We start from the raw sequence: 19,971 nt of genomic DNA, 5'->3' as shown, positions 1-19,971 counted from the left end.
AAATCTGCCTCATGTCTTGAATCAGAAGAAGGACAAAAGAGATAGCATATTGCACACATGATGCAAGGAGTACAGTAATGCAAAACATCTGGGTGGAGTGGATGACAGTTCAAACTGATGTTCAGTCTATTAAAAAAAGCAAATTTCTCTTTGTTTTTTTCTTTTCCTGCAGAAAAAAAAAATGATACATTTCTCCTTGAAGAAGCACCTTTTATTTTGGTCCACTCAAATAAGTTTGCAAACCTGAATGATCTGTATGAAAAATCTTATATATCGTATTTATGACAAATTAGTTTTAGAGGTACTGTAGTTGATTTTAACCAGAACTGCTCTTTGCACACTGGTAACCCTGTGTCAGTTTCCACAGGAGAAAATGGGTCTCTTTATTGATAAACTCTAAAAATATGTGCTTTTCTTACAGCAGTATATGAATTTAATATTCGTTCATTCACCTGCTAATGTAAGTGAATCAAATACGCTTGGTGTTTTTTCAGGTTTACTTCATAATTGTGTACCTACATTATCAAGTAATTAGCAGATAATGACTCATGAACAACAAATAACTGCATTTCTGGCATAAATATGTGAACTTTTGGGACTTCCAAACATTTCTTGGAAATTGGTAGGGTACATAAATGTTTGTGAGTGTGTACACAATTTCCCAGCAGTGATGAAATAAAGTTACCTTTTTTCCCCACAGATTTTAAACTCTATTCTCATGTCCTCAGTTTGTCTAGCTTTGTTAGAGAGCATTACTTTTTCATAGCCTTTCAGTGATCTTAATAGTCACTTAAAATACAGTAACTGGGGTCTAAATGAGTAGTTGATCTTGGATGCAAACCAAATTCAATCTGCATTAAGGAAACTCATCCTATGGTTAGAATGGAAAATATGAGACTATTGTCTCTCTTTTCCATTTTGCCATAAAAAAGAGCTGGTAAGGCAAATTTAGAAATTTAAGAATTACCAACTACCACTCAGGGTGACAGTGCTAACCTACTTGTATGCATTCTTCACTCCCTAGTTGAGAAGTAAAACTGTGGTGTAAATCATCCTCATGCAGGTAGAGAGGGAAAAGAATTGTAAGAATTTGTTGATTCTTGATTGTGTGAACACCATATCACATTGAATATTACATTTTCATAGTCATTGAAAAGAACACTAAAATCCACTTTAGGTCGTAGAAACCGAAAACACAAAAATCACTTGTCTTAAGGCTCTGCTTTGCTTAGTGGGATTTCAAGAACTTTTTTCCTTCTTGCTCAACTCAATGTTTTAACCTACAAAAAAAGAGTATATAAGTAGCTCTAAGTCTCCTTCGTAAAACCACAAAAACATTTAACATATGGTAGGGAAAAGAATCCACTCCTTTTCTGCTGGCAAAGAACACCACCACTTCTAAACATAGCGACGTCATATTTTCTTACCCTCACAATTTCCTTTTCACTTTCACTTCTCATTCAAGAAAGCTGAAATATCAGCTCTTTTTCTTCATTTCCCTACTCTGTAAATCTACCTGTTCTTTTAGAAATCCTAAGCAGCCATCATCTGGCAAACCTGTCTAGTTCAGGGTTAATAAAATAGATCTCTTGGAAAGGTGACATTTTCAAAGCTTGGTGTGTGAAACTAAACAAATATTTGTGTGACCCTAACTTACCCATGCAGAATTCATATCTACAAATATCAAAGGGGTACCTAATTAGGCATGGGTGTGTGAAAAAAACTGATTTGTGCACACATACTGCGTATACTTGAGTATAAACTGTCACTGCACAAATAAGTTGAGCCTTTCGAAATATTTCACTTATTTTCTTACTCTTCTTTGCTCATACTATCAACTTCTGCAAGTCTTGAGTCAGTTAGAGGCTGCACCACCTTCATCTCAATATGCCAGGCAGTAAAAACTCAATCTCAGAACTCACTTTTTCCCATGATAACTGGTATTCATGCCTTATATTGAGTAAAGTTTCCTGATATCTTTTATTAACTCACATCTACAATTATGAGCCTTTGGCTTCAATATTTTATTCTAAAATACCGTAACTGGTTTGATTTCTGAATGTTAGGGAAATAGACTTCTTTGCTCTGTTAGAAATTGAGCAATATTTTCTTTTGCAAGTAGCTATATGTTTAGTTGTGTCTGGTGAGCAGTTAGTCCTCATATACACACCCAGTTTAATGCATTCTTCATATGCTTAGTGTAATTTAAAGGACCTTATTTTGTTCTTTACTTGTGTCCATATAAGACTTTTGACTCTCAGTCACTTAAGAATGAACAGCGCTGATTTAAGACATTCATATCTTCCACCTGTCTGCTCCCATTGCCGTTCTGAAGATTACTGACTTGGAAGAACCGACAGAAATGAAGATGTCTGTACCCTGGGTGTTTCCTGAGTCAATCCTGTTTCCTGAGCACAAACTCACCTTCTTCAGGAGTTTAAAATCAGATACCAGACTTTGCAGTGTCATGGTTGTTGGCACACATTTCCTCCTCAGATAGGATGGAAATCTAGGGCAGAAGGAGTGGACAAGGCATAAGTCAGCAAAAATCTTTAAAACATCACAGTTTGGGTCACTGGAAAGACCTTTCTTTGTGTCTCTTGTGAATCTAGGATAGCTACCTCCTTACTCTTCCCATCATTCAGAGGGTTCAACACTGTGCCTTTTCATGTTCCACACTCCCACAGAAGGACTTCTGTGTGTGAAGGAGTTTCAGATATATCTTTGAAGTGTTTTCCAAAGATCAACATCATTATAGTATTAAGTTTATGATATTATGGTTTACTGTTCTCACCTTTCGCCATAATATATTTCTCTTGGTGTAATTTAAATGCAGGGCAGCAGCTCTTGAGGCATTGTAAAACAGTACTTTCCAATGGCGTGTTTGTTCCTGTTGCTCAAGCATCCTCTCCTCTAGTGAAGTTTCCTTTCTGCAATTTATAATTATATGCTGAAAATAAACTAAAGTGGTATTTCACTCCCTTTATACATTTGTGTTCTATGCTACATTAAGCTTTGAAGAAAACCCACAGGTTTGCAGTACCACTCATTCATGACTTCATGAAATAAACTTCTATATTCCCTGATCGGTACTTAGCTGTCTGAAGGGCACTTGTGTGATACGAGGACTTCTAGCGGTAATTATATAAACAATGAATATGAAGAATACTGCTACACTTCTCATTACATCTGACTTAAAGTTAGATGTTGTGCAGATTTATAATGTATTATTTTATGGCATTCAAAGCTCTATTTTATGCTAATCAACTATCTAAAGCCTTTGACCTTTATACTTTTTTCTCAGTGTAACATTTATTTTTTGTTGGGAACTTTCAAGTTGAATTAAAGAAACATTTGTTTGTGTTCTGACTAAAAGATTCCTTAATTTATTTTTTTCTTTTTTTAAGGTAAAAAAGTCATAACAGAGCCCACAACTGTTAAGCTGATTACATCTCTGAAAACTGACAGTGTGAAATCGTCATCTGCTAAAGTTACTCTTAAACCTCCTGTTTTTGAGACTTCGATTACTGAAGTGGCTGTCACCAAAACAGAGGCCCCTGCTTTGGAGGAAACCACCCTAGAGACTGCAGAAGATACAAAAATGACTACTGATGTGGCTGAGGAAAAAAGGGAAATGGAGGTGCTTATGGAGAACATTAAGTTAACCACCCTTCTACCTCAGACTGTCACAGATGGCGAAATAAGCACTTACGAAACACTGGGAAGGACTGAATATGATGTTTCACCTAGGTTAACAGAGAGCACATCTGCAGCTTTGGAACTGGAGCACACTTACTCTGAAGCAGAATTACCCGAGGAACAAGGTAGGTCTGAAAGCATTGAGGACGCTTTCTTGACCTCTATAATTTTTCAGGATAGCACAGCTGTAGCTAAGAGTTCCACTGGTTTGTGGGAAGATACTGAAACAGGAGATACACACAAACATGATGCTGATAATCAGACTGAACAAATAGAAGTGGGTCCTATGATGACAGCTACAGATAGCTTGTTACCACCTTCTCGGAGAGAGTTTCCCAGGACAGGGACTTCAGTTTCACTAACAAAAGAGAATATGTACCTTGGTGCCCACTCAACAAAAGAACCCACAAAAAAGTCAATGGAGGCAAAATCTGACAAGAAACTTACAACTGTTGTAATCCCTAAATCTTTGTTCACTGATCAGTATGATCTCACTACAGAGGGGGAGGGCAGAGAGAGCATGTACACCGTTATGCCTGATAGAATTTCTGGCGTGGCTACTGGTAGCGTCCCAGAGTCAGATGTGCCTGCTGCATCAGAGTCACCTGTAGAGGAGCATGCGGTAACCACTGGACAATATTCTACAGCAGATGAGTCAAGTCCATTCATTAAATTTAGTTCTGCGGCGGTGTTTGATAATGAAGCGTCAGCTGAAGGAAGCAGAGAGGACCTGAGAGATGTGCAGCCTACCATGTCGTCTGGAATACCTGTATCCTTTTCTGTATCAGCTGTTAACCAAACAGGATCTGAGGCCATCGTTCTCTCAGGAAGTACTGTTTCCCTGCAAAACTTTGGAGAACACACCACATCTGCTAGCCACTCATCTCAGCAAACAGAAGGATCAGCCATTTTAGAGGAGCAGGAAAAAGCAAAGGAGCCAGAAACAAGAACAATGGATGTTAAGATCTCTCATGCTACAACTGTCATTCCTACTTATGTTACAGCAGAATCTGAGGGACGTTCTGCAAGTGAGAAGTTCACACATTCTCCTCCAGCTTCTGGCATGTGGCTGCCAACAGATAAAGATCAGGGGTATATGACAGAAGAATCATCTCATACTAAGAGAATACATGAGTTAGATACAGAAGATGGTATCTCTGGAATGGAGCCTACATCATCTCCAGGGCAAATTACAGAATATACAAAGCATCCAGGAGCTCCGATTTCAGCAGTTACAGATGAAACTGAGACAAGCATGGAGCCAGCAGAAACGAAAAGTGATGAAGAAGCTGTATCAGCTGATTTTGATCAGAATAAAGATACAACAGGTGTCTCCCACACAAGCAGCTCTTTGGATTTGGAAATGATCACAGTATCCAAAATATCAGTGAATAAAAGTAGTGCAACAATAAAGTCTTTTAGCTCCTCAAGTGTTACTGTATTACCAACTGGTATGCACGCAGTCATGGAGGTAACTGAACATGAAGGAGATGAAACATCAGGGTATGTTCTGAAAACGTCCATTCCTACCCCAGAAGTTGAACAAAGAGAGGCTACTGAGACATTGGTAGCAACGGTAGCAATGCCTGCTGAAGAAGTATCTACTGAAATGGAAGTCTCAATCCCTACTGAAATGGAAATCTCAATCCCTACTGAGATGGAAGTCTCAAAACACACAGTGACAGAAGAAAGCCAGACAAGCATTGAGACATCAACTGAGGAGTCAGTGGCAACACTTCAAGACAGAAAAGGAACTCCATCAGCTGGTTTTGGAGGGACAAAAGGATCTATTATATTTACAGATGTAAGAAAGGTAGATACTACAGTTCCACAGAAAGAACATGATGCTTCCCTAGTTCCAGTTACTGTAGAGAGTGAGGTCACTAGAGATATGCCAGTTACTGATCAGACTCCTTTAGATGGTATCTTTCATACAGAAACAACTGCAAAAGATAGTGAGGTGTTCCCAGAGGAATTCTCCTTGAAAGATCGAGATAAGGACATTGCCACAGAGTCTACCTTATCTGTGACATCTGTCCAAATACAGGAACAAAAGACAGCGCCAGGATCTCAATCATCTCAAATGGCTTTTCAGGAAAAACAGGATGAGACAGGTTCAGCTTATGATGAGACATATCCAGCAACCAAAGTATCAGTGCCTGCAGTGGAGCTCACAGATTATGGAAGAATTCTGGGACGTGATGAAACTAGCACCAGAACCTTGCGTCTCACAGTGACTCCGAAAGCTGAAACAGCTACTGATGAAGAAGAGAACGTCACTGAAGTGATGCCTATAACAGCAGGTACTCAAGCAAAAACGTATGATAGCAGAGGAACCCCCACCAGGGAAGAAGACAGTGACGTAGTGAGCTGGGAATCTGTATTGCCCCCCCTCACAATGCCGACAGGTCGTTCTACTGTGGAAAGTATTACTCGTCTGACTTTGGGAGCTTCTCCAGGCCAAACTCTGGAAGGTTCAGGAGTATCAGAAGAACCTGAAGAAATCAAAACGGCTATATTTTCAGCTAATGCAACAGATAAAGCAACAATTCTCAGTGGTGTAACAACACCTTCCATTAGTGCTGTAGACAAAATTCAGACTACTTCAGCATCCAAACCTTTTGTTACTCAAAAGTCACCACGCATCATTCCTGAGGAAGAAGAAGAGGTAACAAGCAATGACATCATCATAATTGATGAATCTATTTCTCCCAGTAAAGCCACTGCTGATGACGATCTGACAGGAAAGATGTTAGAACCAGAAATCGATAAGGAATATTTCACAGCATCAACTGCTACTGCAGTTGCACGACCTACTACACCACCCAAAGTGAAGGAGGCCACAGAGGCTTTACAACCTCAAGAGGTGTCTCCTTCTACTTCACACCCTGATAGTGGAAATGACATAAGATTGTATGTTATTCAAATCACAGGCAATGACACAGGTAAGATTTTGCCTTTTAGATTTGCAGTCCATCAGAATGGACAGTTTATCATAACAAACTAGTGTACTTTAGCATATACTGGAGATGTTTCTTGGATCACTGAAGGATACAAAGTACAAGTTTTATCTAGACAGCAAGTTACTGAATATTGGTAGGTCTATTTTTCTATCCATTAAAAAAACCTCAGAAATGTGTTATATATATAGTTTGGGGTAAGATTATTTTCTATGTAAGAATGAATATAAAACTGTTGTATTTGCTCTTAAAAGTCATAATGGCTATAGTCCAGTTTTCTTATTTAATGTTGTCAAGTCACTGATTTAACTTCAGCTATCTGTGAAACAAGCATTTTAATTTCGCAGCTTCCATTCCATGCGTTACTAGTCCTAAATGAAGCACTAGATTATTTTAACATTCCATTAGTCTTCAGCAATTAACAATGTCATGTACAGTGTAGTCAGCTAAAAAAGGGTAAGGCACTCTACTGCGTCCACAAGTGGACTTCCTGTGATTTGGGGGAAGGGTTTTTGCAAGTTTTCGTAGCATATCATAATATTTTTTTAATCTGTTTTACAGAATCTGTGATGTAAATTGACATAGTTTTTAGTTTTGTTGCATTTTTTAGCTGATGGCACTGTCATGTGTACGTAGCTTCAATTCCATGGGTATCCAGAACAGAAAGTCCTGAAGTAACAATGAACTGTTGAGTTTTATGATGAATATGTCTCCATAATGCAATAGCTGAAGGCTATGCAATTTTACATTAAAGCAGCCTGTCAACTGCCTATTATTTAAGATGTCTTGGTGAACCCTTATTTTTTAAAATGAAGTGTAAAACAACTGGCAAAAAGGATAAAGCTCAGAATATCTATTAGGTTCAATGTTGCATTTTGTTTAATTATTTTACAGTTATTTTATAATTATTTTATTTTTTGAAGGAACACAGTAAAAATTAATTTTGTGGCTTATATACCTTAACTATATGCAATGCTTTTGAATGGTTAAATAACAAACTGTTTTCTCATTGGTTCTCAGCCATAATATCCATATCTTTGAAGAACTTATCCAACAGAATTCATAATTTATGGAAGTTTTTTGGTTGGTTTTGTCAGGTTTGTGCTTGGTAGACTTTTATTCAAAAATCAAAGGGCAGAAGTAATTTCCTTGAGATGTGCCATATCGTTATTGGACTTCTCATACAGTGGATTTTGTATGTTTATTCACTTTATGCTCATTATACTACTTTATATTTGTAAGACATAAAACTGCACAAGTTGTATTAGTGGTACCTTAACCTTCTATTTCAGAAAACGTTCTGTTATTTTAAAATTTAAACACTACTTTTATTTCTGTAGTATATTATCTGAAGCTTTAGTTGTCAGTGTCTTGGAAGCCTCAATTAAATGAGACAAGTCTGGTAAGTCAGAACAGGATAATTTCTGAAGACTAGAGTTAAGCAATATATTAAATACTTTCATACCTGTGGGCATTTGGTTAATTCAGCTTAATAATCAATAGCTGGATTGTGTTGCAGTGAACTAGTTTTCCCTGTTTTTTGTTGAGTTATACAACAGTTTATTGCATAAGGGAGAGTGGGTTGTCCAAGGTGAGGTGTGTGTTCAGGGAGGACAGAGAAGTAGGATGGCTTGAAAGGGTGTGGAAACTTGGTGTTTTCTTCAGATAGTGCACAAGATATATAATTCAGGATTTGTCTGAATATACATCAAGGACAATCTTATGTTATACTTTTTTCAGAATGGTGTGGGTGCTGTGATACATTAAATCAGGAATTAGTTCAAGGTGGATTATCTAAAGGACAGTGGATCAATGCACAGCTACTCTTCTTAGCTACTCCTGCATTCACTTGGGTGATCAGGTCCTTAGGACAGACTTTCTTCAGGATTTGTCTTCTGCAGCTTCACAAACTTTCTAAAGCTGTGTGTGCATTTTCCAGGTATATTATGTGCATGTGTGTGTGGGTGTTTATAAGCAGACTTAACGCTATACATCCTTATAATTCTGCTTTTAGGAATTATTTAGTCTGGCAGCATAGAAAAATATTAGTTTTCTTGAAATATTATGAAATTCTCCATGTGGCAGTATCTGTATTCTCTTTAAACATAAAGGGATTTATCGTGTATCTAGCGCGAGGTCAAAAAGGAGTTTTCTTTATTTTTCTGTTTTCAGAATCTGACAGTGGGAATTCCCCCATTTAGCTATCTGCAGAGAAAAGCATCCTATACCTACTTACCACAAGTTAAGTTAGAGCTGCCAAAGATTTGTTCTGTCTGAGGATTTGGATTAGTGTTTTCTTGTCTTTCTCCAGAAATGAAAGACTGCATCTGAAAAATCCTGTCAAGATCAGTTTCTCTTCATTGTTCCTCAGTCCATAAAATTTTCTTTGTGATGAAGAGAATGTGTATAGGAGGTGCTGAAGAGGAATTAATTTGGCAGATATTACCAACATATGCCTTTCACTAGGACATAGTTCAACTTCTTGTTCTATCACTGTTTGAGAATTGATCTGCAGTCATACAGGAACTGCATAAACTGTACCTTTGGCTTTTTGTTCTCAGATAAATGGGAACAAGAAATACAGCTTTCATCATCACATCTCTCTGATAAAACAAAAGTTTTTCCTGCTTCATTTTGGCATATTTTCAAGGTCATATAGCTTAACATTCTTAAATAAAATAATCAGTGAGGGTTATAAGCAAAGGCCTTCATGATTTTCAAGTCAAGAGTCCAGAATTGCCTCATAAGAAATGATAGCTTGCTTACCAAAGCACTTCAAATAATAGCTGTTTCAAATAGGAATAATAATGCAAGGTTTGCTGTATAAACAGTATTGTGTATAAATGAATATAATGTTTTCCTTTTAGTGTATGTACAAGTGTTGGAAATATTTATGAGATTACTTTTTTTTTTTCCATCTTTCTTCACCTCCTTGTTATTCAGCTTTTGCCAGAAGCAACAGTTTAATAGTGAAGCAGGGCTCAGTGGAAACATGGTACCATGTTTTGTTTCCTATCAGCCGTATCACTTAATTACAGTAGAAATTGCTATTTTACTGACACAGCTGAATATTACTCTCTGCAGCTCCATTTACCATCTGTAGTGCAGGCATAATAATCTTTAAGTGCTCCATGGAGGTGCTGTTAGGCTTTGTTAGTTATGAACAATATTTTATACTCCATGTGGAAGAGAAGGGTCATGCCAAACGAATGGAGTTTTGAGAGATGAAAACATTTTCAGCAGTTCCCAGCAAGTAGGACGGAGCATATCGCTTGCAACACAGGAGTCCCTTTGCGATCGGTGTGTGTCCTGCCTCCCGGTGAAGTGTAGCGAGAGCAGTCCATCGCTGCTCTGGCTCTGGTGAGTTCACCTGTGGTCATGCGCTGGTAGAGGGAGAAGAGGGAAGGATTTTTCGCGCCTTTCTTAGTCTCAAACCCTTGTTAAACTGGCACCAACCTTGCTGAAGCGCTTTGAAGTCTTTGGCTGGAATCTGCTGTTGATGTATGGAATGTGTTATGGATGTATGGAATGTGGGGCATATTATTCTTCATTATTAGTGTAGGCTCGAGCTGCACTTGAAAGATGTTGAATGTTGACTGGGTTGAACTCAATTAAATGTGGGGGCAAAGATCTTAGGCTGTCTTAGGTATACACACCTCCCTTAATATGCAGTAGTACAATACATAACTGAAAGATGTTATTAAATATTTTCAATTTTTTATACAAAAAGCCCTTAAATTTATTAGACCATAAAACATTTCTCCTAGAGGACTTCTTTTCTTATGCCATCCAAAAGGTAAATAGTTATACTCCTAGCTTTTAAAATGTATGCTTGCAATCAATAAAAACTTTCCTAAAGGAAGTTTCAGTTACTTTTAGACAAAAAAATTTACCCATGGAAACAGAATTAATTTGGGGGCCTGGTGGAAGGTCAAGCTCATTAACTTAAATTCTGGAAAATGCACTCTAGTGCTGATAAGAAAGAACACACCGCTGAATGGATTAAGCTGCTTATTTTGTATAATACGCCAGTTTTCACTGAGAAAATGTATTGTACAAACAATCCATATACTTCCATGTGAGCAAGTGTGAGGCAGGTGGACAAATTAATGAGGGATATAAGGCACGGTTTTTCTGACAGCCTATGGCACATGGGCAGATCTAGGGCAGGTGTTCCAATTAATGTGGAAAATATATTTGTGCATAGGGCAACATCCCTTTTTATGCTACAAAAAGGACCATGCACATGTTTCATAATGGAAGGAGCTTGGGACTTCTTTCGCTTGAGTGGAACAACAGTTTATTCCCATTCCCTTGGGATCCTGACTGTGTTGTGAAAGTGAGAAAGCAAAATAGCCCTGCACTGTGATGTGTTATCACATTAGCAGCTTTCTAACCAGATAGGACAGAGGAGTTTGTCTTTTACTGCAAAGATGCAAAACTTGCCACCTCACGCCCCTTTATGTTCTCATAGCTCCTATGTATTGTAGTGGTGAGGTCTGATGCTGTTGCTAGAAGGTAATGGATTAGCAGCTGAAAAAAAAAAACCAAACCTGAAGAAACTTTTCAGCTCATAAAGCTTTTATGAGCTGAAAAATGCTTGTGGGGGTGTTGTTTAACAGTGGTTGAGGGGATGCTGGAAACATAACTCCTGTCTGTATCAGGAGTAATTTGCACACCTGCATTTTTTGGAGACATTTAAAAGTCTTTACTTAGTGAATGTGTTTCAAAGTGCTTATTGGACCCTGGGACTCACACCAGCTCTGTCTGGTTTCTTGTCCCCTCCAGCTTCGAACGGAATGAAATTGCAGGAACTTGCGCTTTGTAGATGTGGAATTTTATGGAAAGAGGTTACAAACCTTTGTGTTTCAACATGTAATTCCCTGACATGCATATTTCTGTCTTAGCAGTGTAAGAGGGCATGTGAAATTTGAATGAAATGCTGAATGGTAATGAGTCATAGTCATAAACCTTAACAAAAAAGGCAGAATAGAGTCTTTTCAGGTCCATTTTAGGCCTTGTCTTAAAATTAATTTAATCCTGTTGTCTTCACAGTTCCTTCTGGGGGGCTGTCCCAGATCATCATGGCTCTCTTTAAGTCTGATTCTAATATCTAGCCTGAATTGCTTCTTGGCCAGTTCATACCCATGTTTATTCTTGCCAGCATTGTCTTTAGCTTGAATAGGTCTTTTTTCTTCCTGACACTTATCCCTTGATACTTTTATTTCTCTGTTCAGTTATAGAGAATAACCATGTCCCCTTTCAGCCTTCATTTTGCTAACTTCTGAGGGGAATGTATGCGTGGGAGAGTGGAAATGCTCTGGAAACATGCTGGGAGGAAAGACGCTGGCTCTGTTCTGGAGGCTGTGGGTGTCAGGATGGTGCTATGGCCAGACCAGATGATGGCGTGGAGGGACAGGAGCAGAATGCCTCTCAACACCATTTCCAGACAGCACCTCACTTGCAATAGAGCCAGCTTAAAAACATGCAGCTTATAGGCTTGTATCTGCCTGCACCTGTACCCACATTGTTCTCTTTTAAGTTATTTTATTTATGCCCACTGGCAAATATCTATGTGGACACTGTTCTTTGTAGTATACACACACGTGGTACGTGCTATTTTTGGCGTACCTTTAAAAAATTGTGTATTAATTATTGTGTTAGAATTCTTCTGAAGGTGAGGAGACTTTGTCTTTTATGTGCTGAAAGCACCATTTGTTTTTCCTCAAATGGAAAGTATATGCTACCAAAACCTATTGTTTATTCATAGGACCTATTTCAAATCAAACTTTATTGTAAAGGAAAGACGCTGTCTTACATTCCCTGCATTCTGCTGCTTTATGCAATGACTGATAACACGCCCAAGTGGATATGTATGAATAGGACTTCCCTGCCAGTGGAAACCATTCAACTTTCTTAACAAATGCTTAATTCTTGAAACCATTTAAATTGCAAGTACATTTCAACTTGTATACATTTGTACGTGGTGTTCCGTGGCCAAGGTTTTTTGATATTATGAACTAGATACTTGAATTAATTTCTGGTGGGATGTTGAAACAATAGTAGAAGTGGCCTCATGTGGGCTGAACCAACTTCCCATCTTAATAAAAGCAAAATCTCCTATTTATTTAGTGGAGGGCTGGGCTTGTCTCATTATTAACTGTAATGTTCCAGCTGATATTACTGTGGCAACTGCTACTCCTCATCAGCCTTGGAGAAAGACCACATTCCCTGCTGCCCTGAGTGCGCTGCAGCCAGTGGACATGGTCTTATTTCAGTGTTTGAATTAGTAATGAGGTCCTTCCTGGTAGTGTTTTTGTTTGAGTCATGGGCTTGCGTGTTCAGCTAAGAAAGAAAACCACCTAGTGGTTTTGAAACACATTTCCAAATGAAACATGTTTGTCAATGTCCAGTAGCTACTCAAGTCATTTTCATGCCCTGAATGACTGAAATCTCTGTGTTATTCATAAAACCTGGCACAGAGATGGCCAAGTTCTTGTTTTGTCTAGAGTAACTGAAGTGTTAAATGCAAAGTAACATGGGCAGATTCTGATATCATCTTCCGCAGTGTAGCTACACAATAGTAATTCCAATGAGGTGATTGAGAGCAGAATTGTTATGGGGATGTGGGGATGATTGTTATCGGAATGTCTTCATAACACTTAAAACTTCTTATTCATTCTATAATAAGGCAATTTTTTTCTTCAGAACAAATCTGTGACACATATTTAACCCAAACTAATAGACATGTTTCTTAATTAAACCAGTTGGAATTTTTCTATAGTAGAATACTCATGTTGTACTGGTGCTGTGAAGGGCTTTTTAAAATAGGTTGGACACCATTACATATAAATCATATTTAAAATGCATCGGCAATGATGCCCTGTATGAAAGCAAGCCCTAATAAATGAGTAATTGTAATAAATTCAAGATTTTTGTACACTGCTCCTTTTTCCAAAACAAAGAAAAAGAAAAAAACCAACCCCTTGTCCAACAGAGCTGAAACTTGATACTTAGAAAGTTTCACAAGAAGCTAAGACTGTGGATTAATAAGTAGTCTTTAGGCCACTATTGCTGGCTCTTCCTGAAGACTTATTATAGAACAATTTCTTTTTTCACATTCCTTTATGGACCACCATAGATACAAGGAACAGTGCCCTCACATTAAATACTGTTCAGAGGATGCCTACACATTCCCTGCTGTTTTTGCATTGTTTCCAAGGAAACGTCTCAGATCTAGACATAGGGATTACACATTTCTAGCTTTCTTATAGCTCTTTGTTTATTCATGAGGGAAATGAAGGAATTTTATTCATAGGTACAATGTAGTTTTTCATACTTCTGCTGTGAAGGAGAGGAATCCTTTTAGAAGCTTTGTTTACATGTGGAGAAAGTCTTAAGAAATCCTATTGCAGAAAAGATGAGCTGTCTCTTACATGGAAACACAATATGAATTAATTTTTTTGAGGAAAGTGGTTTTCTGTACAAAAGTTTTCTGAATGTATCCAGATTGTAACAAATCTTAGTATTTATGATGAGGATATCATCTTTCTTGCCTCTTTCAGAAAATACTATCTATACGCTGTTACTTTACATGAAATGATTCACTGGATACAGTGAATCTCTGAGTGAATACAGGATGTGATCCTGGAAACGTAAATAAAGATATTCTTATAAGTGGCTCAAAGGCTAAAGATCTTAATAGAGAGTCATTCCCTTAAGATGGATCAATTGATAATCAGTCTGATAATAGCACTTTAAAAATATTTGTTGGCTATTCTTTCTTTCTGAGTATGTAGTTTTCAGTGGTTTTTTGCAGTTGTCCTTTGCACATTTTAGATATAATGATTGAATTAATACCTGCTAATCCACCTAGTCCTCTTCTATCGCTTCTTTTTGGAAGTGTATAGATGATAAATTTGATCAATAATATACATAATGCCCTCTGGTGTCTTTCAATATACTTGTGAATTATTTCCTGGCACAAATCAGGATATATTCAATGTCTGCTGTATATTTTGTGTCACCTTTGGGAACATGAAGTTGAAATTATCTATCTTTTTCTATGGAGTAATTCATATTCTTTGAAAAACTCTTCAACGAATTGTATTAGGACTTCTCTGACCTGTCCCATATTACTATATAGCCTAAATGAGGAGAACTCAGTATAAAAAATTGTATAGAAATTTCTCTTCATTAGTGACTAGAGCTTAAATCCCTGAGGAGGGAAAATGCAGTTGTGGTTTTGTTCCTGATCAGGAGCAGTCTTATCTACCAGCAGTCTGTGCCTGCTTTGGTATTACCTCTGCTGTACTTCATTACTTGTTTGTTACCTAGCATTAGCTTGAAGAGTGCATATGAAACATTAATTTTTAACTTTTTTAACCATAATCTTTGATTTTTCATGTAGTACCTCATCAAGTGAGAGTTCCATAATTTCAGTGGGAGGTTTTTGGCATTGGAAGAAGAATTTCCATGTATTTGATGTAAATTTTTTGCCAAAAGAACAGCAAAGAATATGTCTGCATGTATATAGAGTAACACTGGGATTTTTTATAAGATTTTATTGTGGATTTTGTCTACACTATTTTTTTCTTTTCTTAGGAGTGGTGAGTGAAATGATTCTTGGGTTACTCATGTATTTACTACTCAGGCTCGTAGTGAGTTTCCAGTGACATGTTTAGTTAAATATTAAATATTACAAGCAAAATTCTTGAGTCCTTTAGAAATGCTGTGTACATTCAGTCCAACTGATAGGCAAGGCTAAAGACCGCATGATATATCCTCTGGTGAAACCAGATAGCGATAATGGGGTTGTAATGGTGAGTGGATCTACAAAAAGGTTTTCAGAGGTCACAGTGTCTTTTGCCTTAGTGCAGGCACTCCTATTCGTGCCTGAAGAAACCAAAGTTCCCACATAATTTCTTGGACTAATCATCTGAACAACAGCTAAATTTGACTGATTTAATACCATGAGGGAGAAGGGCACTAATGTCAAAATCATCACAGTTTGGAAATTACTAAATTGCAATAGGTAACGACGACACTGATATTTGTCTTTGCTGTTTGTGGGTGCTGTATGTAGGAGTCCAACATTGCCAAGTGAGAAACACTGCTGAGCATTGCAGTGCACTCAGTGGATAGCAGTTTAGCATGGTATTGTGTTATCAACATTACCAGATGACTTAAGAGGGTGTAAACTAGTGGTATACTCCACACTACGTGAAGTAGAAACACTATGAAAATCAAAGAAACTGAAGTATTTCTATGTCTCCAAAACGTTACTCAATCATTTACTTGTTCTTACCTTAATTGAATTATTTGGCTCCTTGGGCTATAAGCTTTTTTTGAGTTTATTCTGCCCACATTTAGAACCTGTCAGGTGTGATTCTGTAGTCATATAACCATGCTAGTATAGGATGGAATTTCTGCTAATAGGTTTATAGTCAAAAGTCTCTTCACCTCTGCCATTGTTTTAGTGCTGCAGCAAGTTTACCACAACTAGGCATCTATTTTTAGCTGTAGTTGGTTGAAAACTTTTGTTCTCAAGTATTGTCCAACAAAAATATCTTTTTCAAAAAACAAGTGTTTCTAAAACCAAATGAATATTTTTCCAAAACAAATGTTCCATTTTTTGCCAAGAAAAAAAAAAATTAAATGGAAAATGTCCTTCTCTTAAAAGAAAAATGAAACCGTTTTTATATATATATGTGATTATATGGTTAAAAAGAAGCTCATTCTCTGTATGCATTATATGTTCTTTTCCCAGCTCTGAGCAATGAAATGGTTAAATACTTACAGGTATGCTGCAGCTTGCTCTCAGATAAGTCTTTTCCAGTTATAAGCTTATTTTAGAGTATTTGCTGCATCAGGCTTCCTTTTCTGCTCTGCTCTTCTATTTCATCTGCTGTTCACATGTCTCTGCAGAGTTCAGGAAAATGTGAGGATCAAAGGCACCCCAAAAGTCAATCCAGGTAGAAAGCATGTATCAAGATACTGTTTAGTATTTTTTGAAAGGTTTTCAAGCATATGTCTCTGTACTCCTTTTCCTAAAATTGTGTCTGAGAGTCACACTGTGTCATTCTGTCTGCAGCAGTGGGGCTTTTACAGCTTGTGTGGGTTTAACTGAGAATCTGGTTTATCCTTAGGCTGCTTTGGATGTTTAATACCCAAAGCAATCATGTTTATTAAATCTTATAGCTAAATTTAAAATTTTTTCAACTTTTTTTCCCACAAGTCAAGGGATGATGCTAAGAATACTCCATTAAAATTGGAAGTGCAGAATCCACTCTGCATCTTTGGAATAATATTTGCAAAGCATAAGACTCAGATCTGTGTGCAAAAATCCATGTGCCATGTATGTCAATATTTATATGCATAATCTAACTGTATATTCTAAAAACAGATATTTGCATTTAAGATATTATGAAGATACTGTAGTAACTTGAGTTACTACTGCTACTGCTGTACACTTGAGTTACTACTACTGCTACTGCTGTAGTAACTCAAGTCATTTTGCACAAGCAGATGGGTCTAGGACAGGGTGACCTACCCCACGATGGCTATTCCAGCAAAGCTTTGGTTGTATTTCAATGAAGAAAACTGAAGCCTAAAGAAAGATTTGCCATGACAGAATGAGTGTATGTTGCCACATGATTAATAGCTCTAAATATCTCCCCAAAAGGAGCAGGAACTGCAGCCAAACAGTGTATCTAATGCAGCTGATTCTAAGTGCTGGCAGCATGACCAGTGGGCTTGTGCAGACATTCAATTAAAAGTGTGCTTAATGAGGTACTTGAGAGGTGCTTGGAAAATTGTAGGGAATAAAATGTCAGAAAAGCATTCTGGTAAGTAGCAGTACAGATATATAAACTTCTCGCAATATCTGTAAAACGAGCGTTGTGGCTAGATCAGTGCTGTGATCATCATCATAACTTTAGTTCTTTGAACAGTTATTCAGAACAAAAACCATTTGCATAGAGTGATCTTCCTGAAAATCTTCTTTTCTCTTCTTTCTTCTATTTCTTCTTTCTTTCTTTCTTTCTTATTTTCTTTCTTTTCTTTCTTTCTTTCTTCTTTCTTTCTTTCTTCTCTTTCTTTCTTCTTACTTCTTTCTTTCTCTTTCTTCTTTCTTCTTTTCTCTTTCTCTGTCTTCTCATCCTCTATTCTTACTACTCACTCTTCTCTCTTTCTTTCTCTCTCTTCTCTTCTTTCTCCTTACTCATTTCTCTCTTCTCTCATCTCTTCTCTCTATCTCTTTCTTCTCTTCTCTCTTTATCTTTCTCTACTTCTTCATTCTTTCTTTCTCTCTTTCTTTCTCTCTTTCTTTCTCTCTTCTCTTTCTTCTCTTTCTTTCTCTAATTCTTTCTCTTCTTTCTTCTCTTCTTTCTTTCTTTCTTCTTTCTTCTTTCTTTCTTTTCTTTCTTCTTTCTTTCCTTTCTTTCTTTCTTCTTTCTTTCTTAATCTTCTTCTTTCTTTCTTTCTTTCTTTCTTTCTTTCTTTCTTATATCTTTCTTTCTTCTTCTTTCTCTTTCTTTCCTTTCTCTCTTTCTTTCTTCTCCTTTCTACTCTTTCTTCTTCTTTCTCTTCTTTCTCTCTCTTTCTCTTCTTCTTCTCTCTTTCTCTTCTCTCTTTTCTCTCTTTCTCTTTCTCTTTCTTTCTTCTCTTCTTTCTCTTTCTTTCTTTCTTCTTTCTTTCTTCTTTCTTATCTTTCTTCTTTCTTTCTTTCTTCTTCTTCTTTCTCTTGTCTTCTTCTCTCTCTTCTTTCTCTTCTCTCTTCTTCTCTCTTTCTCTCTCTCTCTTTCTCTCTCTTCTCTCCTTCTCTCTTTCTCTTCTTCTCTCTTCTCTTTCTCTTTCTTCTCTTCTTTCTTTTTCTTTCTTCTTTCTTTTCTTTCTTTCTTACTTTCTTTTCTTTTCTTTCTTTCTTTTCTTTCTTTCTTTCTTTCTTCTTTCTTTCTTTCTTTCTTTCTTTTCTTTCTTCTTCCCTTCCTTTCATCCTTCTTCCCTTCTCCTTTTTTCTTTCTTTCCTTCTTTTCCTTTCTTACCTTCCTTTTCTCATAAATATACACCACATATAGTAAACTCTTCTGTCTGTCTTAGAGCTTGAACATCAGAATATTTTCTGTTTTATTTTGACGCACATAAATTTCCTCCTTGAGACAAATTGCTTTGATTAAGAAAGTGAAATTTAGCACATGCTCATTATGTAAACCAACCTTTATTACTTCTACACTAATATGTTATCAACCTATCTTTCTCCAGAACTGCCACATTAAGGAGTATACTGTAAGTTTGCTCCTAAAGCCAAATATTGTTGACATTACTGGAGAAAAGGACAGGGGAAGGAATATTTATTACAGGCCTATTCACATCTGAGCAGCCACAAGAGCAGTCAAATGGTGGACATTTGCTTCAGCATTGTAACTTTGACTCTTGCCCCAAACTTTTGTTGTGATAAGTCATTTTTGGTTATTCTGGGAGGGGACATTCTCTTACCATGTTAGTAGGGCCAGAACTCATTCCTTCTTGTTCTTTCTGTGTAATGGCGGAAGCATTTGAGGTTGTCCTGGTGTAAGTGTAACAAAGGGATGGCAATGAAGTGGGCTAGGAAAGGGCAAGACCTGTTCATATCTCACCATGGAATACCAGACATGAGATCAATGCTAAAGTTGTTTTGGTGAGCAGTTGCTTTCCTTCCCAGCCAGCTCTTCTGTTTAGTTCCTGACCTGATGAACTGTCCTGTGGAGTTGGACTTTTATACATGCATCTATCTATCTATCTATCTATCTATCTATCTATCTATCTATCTATCTATCTATCTAATCCTCTCCAGACAGACCAGCTAATCCAGATACCATGTGACTGCACAGTCTGACTTTTTTCTTTGTTTAGGATTTCAGCTGGAGAAAATGATTTATTACTTGCCAGGTTTTTGGTTTTGGGTTGTTTAGCCCTGTAGAGTTTTAGTATTGTCTTCTCCGTAGGCAGTAAGTAAAATGTTGTCATTGGAAGGTTGCTCATGTCAGGGACTGCTCAGGAGGAGACACCACTGACTGGAGTGTCATATTGTTAATGACATATTGGAGTAGAAAGGCAGTGGGAATAGTTGTCCTTAGAATATTGTATGACAAATATTCAGTCATTATCCAGGGAACTATATCCTGAACTTGCTGGGACTTAGACTTGACACTGCAAGGTTGCCATTTTTAACAACTTGACATTTTACTCAATCTGTTTTTTCTTAACAAGTTTACCACTGTGTCAGGAGGGGAACACAGGAAGCAATGAGGCTGAAGGAAACGCCAGTGATTGC

At 37.3% G+C, this 19,971-nt stretch overlaps 1 protein-coding gene across 4 annotated transcripts in view; it reads left to right on the top strand.

Annotated features, from left to right (window-relative positions):
- VCAN (versican) overlaps positions 1–19,971 on the top strand; it is a 116,646-nt gene that overhangs the window by 52,115 nt on the left and 44,560 nt on the right. For 3 of the 4 annotated variants that reach the window (XM_074812159.1, XM_074812158.1, XM_074812157.1), the window contains exon 7: positions 3,408–6,644. In XM_074812159.1, the coding sequence (XP_074668260.1) occupies positions 3,408–6,644 (3,237 nt within the window). The remainder of the gene's footprint in view (positions 1–3,407; positions 6,645–19,971) is intronic. The other variant, XM_074812160.1, reaches the window with a different exon arrangement.

The sequence above is a fragment of the Strix aluco genome, chromosome Z (assembly GCF_031877795.1).
Source record: "Strix aluco isolate bStrAlu1 chromosome Z, bStrAlu1.hap1, whole genome shotgun sequence".
Lineage (NCBI taxonomy): Eukaryota > Metazoa > Chordata > Aves > Strigiformes > Strigidae > Strix > Strix aluco.
This window is presented reverse-complemented; position numbering and strand designations above follow the sequence as displayed.